This window comes from Lucilia cuprina, chromosome 5 (assembly GCF_022045245.1).
Source record: "Lucilia cuprina isolate Lc7/37 chromosome 5, ASM2204524v1, whole genome shotgun sequence".
Lineage (NCBI taxonomy): Eukaryota > Metazoa > Arthropoda > Insecta > Diptera > Calliphoridae > Lucilia > Lucilia cuprina.
Window position 1 is genome coordinate 28,186,552 of NC_060953.1, and position 6,591 is coordinate 28,193,142.

Genomic DNA, 6,591 nt, shown 5'->3' on the forward strand with positions numbered 1-6,591 from the left:
ACTCGACAACACCTCCTCTTTGTGCGTACCAAATTTCATTAAAATCGGATTAACCGTTTAGAAGTTACCGAATTATTTCCCTCTTTTTTTTTCCTATACCACTGTGCGACGTCTGATTTAGAATATAACTAGCGAACTTTTAATGGGGACTTGATATCTCTCATATGAATAAAATACAAAATATTGTTTATCTTGGAAAATATAGAACATTTTGGAGGGCGGACTTTCATCTGTGGTGCTTGAAGCCCCCACATGAATTAAATAGAAAAAAAATAAATCTATGAAACTATCAGAGCTAGAATCTTCAAATTTTATATGAATACCTTTGATATTCATGTAAACATTTCGAAAATAACGGGTGGACTTTCATTTGGAGGCTTGGCACCACATATATGAATTAAATTACAAATTCGTATATCTTAAAAATTGTTATATAATTCAAATTTTTCATAGATAGATAACAATTAGTGAATTTGCATAATATATGTAATATATTGTTAATCCAAAAAACTATTGTGGTTAGAATTTTCAAAATCTTTAAGTAGTTTTTTTATTTACACTAGAGGGTAAAACAAAAAATATTGTATATCCCAAAGCATAAAAATATCAATTATTTTTTAAGAATAAAAGTATATACTAAATTTTAGCAAGTAAGAAATAATAAGGTCATTAATGTATTATTTTAAAATTTAAATGAAATATATTGTCATCAAGAGAAATTATAATAAACTTTTGAGAAAAAATTTATAATTTAGTAACTAAATAAACAATTTTTTTGGTTATAATGTATTTAATTTCGATTGGGGTAGCGAAGCACACCGGGTATTAGCTAAAAACAAAATTATCAAATTGATTTAAAAATATGGATTTGAAAAAATTATTAATTAAAAAAGGGGAGTAGTCGGCCCTTTTGTTGCCGACTACTATCGAGTGGCCTGCTACCATATGTTGTAGACCCTACCTCTGGGAGACTATTCAGTTAAAACTTCCAAACAATGTAATACGATTTTGTATTTAACATTATCACATTATATCGCCTTAATTGCCCTGCCGGTAAATATATTAAGCCCTGTGAACGCAATATGTATGTTATAAAATTTACTCATTTTACATCTTAGGGCAGTGTCACACGTTCAATGTATATCGTGATATTTTCTGTATTGTGATATGAATTGAACGTGTAGCAAGTAATATTGATGGATCGTGTTCCATATCACAGAAAACCCCAATTTTCTGTAATCCAAAATTCGTGTCAATATTTATTATGGATCACGTGATAAATATTGAACGTGTACCATGATTTGTAATATCAATCACGATACATTTGTAAAATTTGAAAAAATAAATGAAATAAAGCAAATAAAAATTAAATATTGTTTGAAAAGTTGTTAAAAAATATGAAAGAAAATTTCTTTTTTCTAAATTTGTGTTATTTCGGCATTTTTGCGGCATTCATTTAATCATCCACAGACCTATAAACCATAAAATATTGCAAATACTGACGTTAAAAATATTGAACGTGTAGCATACCCGAGCAATTCATCAATACATTTAAATACGTCGTGATCCATATTGATCAATATATATTGAACGTGTGTCAGTGCTACCCCTTGGCGACAAAATGCCATCAGAACTTGACTTTGAGATGAAGCGAGTAGCTTGTACAATTTTGGATGAGGCGGCACTAAGCGTTTACCAGAATTCGCTAAACCTGTCGTGGCAGCTGGTACGCCAGCTGATTTTACTACAATTGCCGATGCTATAGTTGGCATCAAATCAAGTTGGAAGCGTGGAGTCTAGGGAAATAAAAAAACTTCGTGCACCCGTCGTCGAATTGGGAAAAATATTTGAACGTTTTTTAACTCGTTCCAATTCACACTCACGAAAAACCACACCACCCTTACCTTTACAAACGCGTTAAAGTTGATCTGGGACTACGTCGTGATTTTTTTTGGTCCTTTGTAGTCGCCGACGTGACGTCACCGATTATTGGGTGCGACTTTATTTAGCATTACGATTTGCTGATAGAACTTAAACGCACCCGCCTCATAGACAACATTACCGGTGTAGTTTCTCGACTTACATCTCTTACAACAGCTGCCATAAAAGCTTTTAACGCTGCCGATCCGTTTGCTGACATTTTAAAAAGATTTCTCCGATATAACACGACTTTCACCGTATGGCTCTACAACAAAATCATCAATTTCTCACGGAATTGGCACGAGAGGGCAACCCGTTTTTTGCCGTCCATGACGTCTATCGCCAGAGAAACTCGCAGCTGCAAAAAAAGAATTTGAGTTCTTGATAAAGGCCGGTATTTGCCAACCATCAAATAGCAACTGGTCCAGTCCGTTGCACTTAGTGAGAAAAAGTGATAGAACTTGGAGGCCATGTGGAGACTACCGTGCACTAAATGCAAAGACGTTGCCGGATCGTTACCCACTGCCGTTTTTATCAGATTTCACTATGAATCTCAGAGGTAAAAAAGTTTTTTCTAAAATCGACTTACAAAAAGCCTTCCATCAGGTACCAATCCATCCCGATGATATCGCGAAAACCGCCATTTGCATACCTTTCGGTTTATATGAATTTAAGTTCATGTCTTTTGGGCTGTGTAATGCAGCCCAAACATTTCAGCGGCTAATAAACGACATATTACGTGGTTTAGATTTTTAGAAAGCTTCGCCACGCAGGATTCGGCAACTCATACGCCTGGTATAACAAACGTTACAGCCGACGATCTTTCACGCATAGACTCAGTTCATCAAATGGTAGACTACTCCCGTATAGCGGCAGCACAACAAAGTGATGAGGAGCTTCAGCAAATGCTTCAACATTCGGGTACTGAAATAAATTCCTTAAAATTAAAACCTTTTTTTAATCCCAGGTTGTGAAAATCAGCTAACATGTGACACTTCAACGTCCCATATTCGCCCTTTTTCAACGATATTGTTTAACAATAGTTGATCGTTTCACACGTTGGCCTGAAGCAGTCCCAATTCCTGATATCAGCGCAGAATATATCGTAAAAGCTCTCTTGTCCCAGTGGATTCCCTGGTTCGGTGTTCCAACAAGCATAACATCAGATCGTGGTCGTCAATTCTAGTCATGAGTTTTCGCCGAGTTAGTCAAGAAGCAACCCATTTCCGCACTACACCATACCACCCGCAAGCAAATGAGATGATTGAGAGATGGCATCGAACCTTTAAAGCGGCAATCCTTTGCCATAATCCAGCCAAATGGGTATTTCATTTGCCCATGATTCTGCTTGGTTTACGGGTCGCTTTTAAACCTGACATCAACGCTTCACCAGCAGAATTGGTTTACGGCTCAACGCTCGCGATTCCAGGAGAATTTTTTCAATCAGCAGCGACTTTGTTGATGAATTCCGCATAGCGATGCACAATCTTTGGCCGACTGACTCCGTCCATCACTCAACACCGCCAACATTCATTTCAAAGAATCTTTGGTCCTCGTCGCACGTTTTTGTTCGAAACGTATCCGTCCGACCGTCACTTACTCATCCATACGATGGCCCTTATGTGGTATTTAAACGTTTTGAGAAATATTTTAAGATTTCCATAAGAGGTCGTCATAGCAACATCAGTATAACCAGCATTTGTGACGAGTACCGAATCGAACGACATCCCAGCAACGAACCACAATCACATCACAAGACATCCCAGCAACGAACCACAATCACAAGACAAGACAAGTCAGCAACAATCACCAAATATTCACGTTCGTCAGCGACCACTACTAGACGTTTCTACTGGCTTTCAACATGTACCTGACACTTCCTCAAAGTTCTACAAACAACGCCACAAATTCAACACCAATGGTAAGATTTTCACCTTAAGTCAACATACCAAAAGCTACCTCCAGAGATAGGCGTATTCGAATCCCGTTAAGATTCAGGTGAGTTCGCCCCAGCGGGGGGAATGATGTGGTGCCCTGTTCCTTGAACAACTCTGTTGTTCAAGGAACAGTAATCGAATTAAATATTCGATTACTTTTACAATTTTTTTTGAATTCATTCTTTTTTTATTTCGTCTTCTGCTTGAAAACATAAAAAAATTAAATATGTATTTCTACATGTATATTACATATGCAATGTTTTATATGTATCAGACGATATGTATAACTTTTACAGATGAAATTTGACAATTCATATGTAAAATACATGTCATCTAATAGCACCTTAAATAAAACTTAAAGAAACGAACATGATATGTTCCAAAACTTATATGTATTTTATGTAAAATTCCAATATATTTTTTAAAGAAAAAGTTCGAAATTGATGTTCGAATCATTGAATTATTTAAAATTTCGGAACTTGATATTTATTTTTATATAAGAAGCATAAATTTCAATAAATTAAAAATATTTTCTATACAAACATGATGATTTAAAGATGTCCATTCCAAAATTTGTGAAAGGTAGTCGCGTTTGGCATCCCTAGTAGAGGAGGCTTGTTATAAAAAATTAATCACATACTAAATATTCTTATAACTGTTGTGAATGAACTACTGTCTGTCGCGCCGGCTATACTTTCAAACTTGTTAAAAATTAACCTGCTGTTTTGATTCTTAAGGTATTTATACGATTATATTGCAGTTTTATTGATTTTTAATGCGTTGACCCTATTTGCAACAGAAATCCACTTTTTGTACGTCTTTTTTTTCCAAAAAATCCCACTTTTGTGGAACATTTAAAATTCACAACAAAAATCGATGAAGCACACCTAAGCCGCTTATTTAAATTGGGGACCATGGCAAAACTAATAAGTTGAAATAATTTTAACAGCTGATTGTTTTTTTGTCCATGGAAATTTAGCCCGAAACTGTCAAACTCCATATAAAAAAATCTCTCTCTAACCCGACGCTGTCAAACTACATATATAAAAACATTTCATTAATTCGCCGCAAAATGAAATGACTTCACCTTATAGTTTATTCGCCTTGTTGCAGATATTATGCATCAACCGGTAGCTGACGATGATGCTAATACGAAAATCGATAAGCCGTTCGAAAAGAACTGCGTTTTTGCATTAAAAAAGTGTAAAAAAATTTCTGTCATGTAAAATTTCTTTACAAAATTTTATTAACCGAACAGAACCGGTTTTTTACGTTAATAATTCATTTAAATTTGAAAATGATACATGCAGTTAATTGCAGATAAGCTGGGATATGTAAACTGCAAAAGAAATTTCATAAATATTTCTAATTCGCTGAAAACGCGGTGTTTCTTGTGTTACAAGACACTTTAACGAAGCACATCTAAACCGCTTATTAAAATTGGTAACACTTAACATTAATCGGTAGCTGAAATTGATGCCTATATCAAAATCGAAAAGCCGTTAGAAAAATGTACGATTTTGCATTGAATTCATTGACAAAAGTTCGGTCATGTGCATGAAATTTATTTCAGAAATTATATAGATTTTCATTTTAACGGTTTTTATAATTTATACTCATTTAAATTCAGAAATGGAAGCAGGAGATAATTATAAACAAGCAGTTATTGGCAAACCACAAAAATATTTACATAAAAGTTTCTCCTGCAGTGTTTTTAAATTCAGAAAAACTTGTGAAGCACACCCTTCCCGCTAATTAAAATTTTATTAATTTATATTTTTCTAGGTTGTTATTAATGAGGTCTGTAGCAAAATCTATAAGCCTTTTAAAAAATACAACCTTTTTTCATTTAATACAATTTTTAAAAAATGCATTCGAATATAAGCATAAATAAATTAAAACTTCATAATTTTTAATCTACTACTTATAAATGCATAATTTTAGTTGTAATTTTTAGTTATAGATTGTAAATTAAAGTATTAGCTCACCATGTTAAATAGTCTATAAAAAATGTGTACTTAGATTTATAAAAAAAATATTTTTTGAAGAGGTTAAAAAACACTTAAAAAGCGAATTTTTCCACGAATATTTAAAATATTTGGGTTAAATTAATTTGTATTTAATTTGTGTAACTTTGGCGGATTTTGCTAAAAATTATTCACGAGAAGATAATTGTACTTCTAAGATGTTAAGCTACTTATGTCCACATAAAATTTCGTTGATGTGCTTGTAAAAAATTTCCTAATTTTTTTGAACCTTAAAATCTAAATTAAAAAGAGAATTACACTATGTAGCAAAAGTGAACCAGTTTTCATAACAAACTATTATTAATAGAATTAATTATATATTCATGAATTTATTGGGGAGTTATTGGTAAAAATAAAATACAAAAATAATTTAATAATGATTTACTTTATTTCAATAATAGCTAAAAAGCTATTAATTAAAAAAGTTCACTTTTGCACTCTTTGAAAATTTGTTGCTATAAACATGCCTTTTTTGTTTGTCAAGATACAACTGAGGTTCTTTAATGGTAATTAAATTCCAATAACATTTACTAAAAAATTTTGTTCTAATCATTTGAGAAATTTTTATTCAAAATGGCAAAACTAAGTTCTGAAACTGTGAAAAAGCAATAAATAATCTTCTGGATGGAAAATCCACAAAAAATTGCAACAGTATTCATGTATGAGGATAAAGAGAAAGGAAACATTATGTTTCCTCTAAAAATGGG

The 6,591-nt window shown here is 33.0% G+C and overlaps 1 protein-coding gene across 1 annotated transcript in view; it reads right to left on the reverse strand.

Annotated features, from left to right (window-relative positions):
* LOC124420125 (N-acylneuraminate cytidylyltransferase-like) overlaps positions 1–4,697 on the reverse strand; it is a 21,080-nt gene extending 16,383 nt beyond the window's left edge. The window contains exon 1 of the mRNA XM_046952108.1: positions 4,401–4,697. Coding sequence (XP_046808064.1) covers positions 4,401–4,422 — 22 coding nt within the window. The 5' untranslated portion in view covers positions 4,423–4,697. The remainder of the gene's footprint in view (positions 1–4,400) is intronic.
* Positions 4,698–6,591: the final 1,894 nt, after the last annotated feature.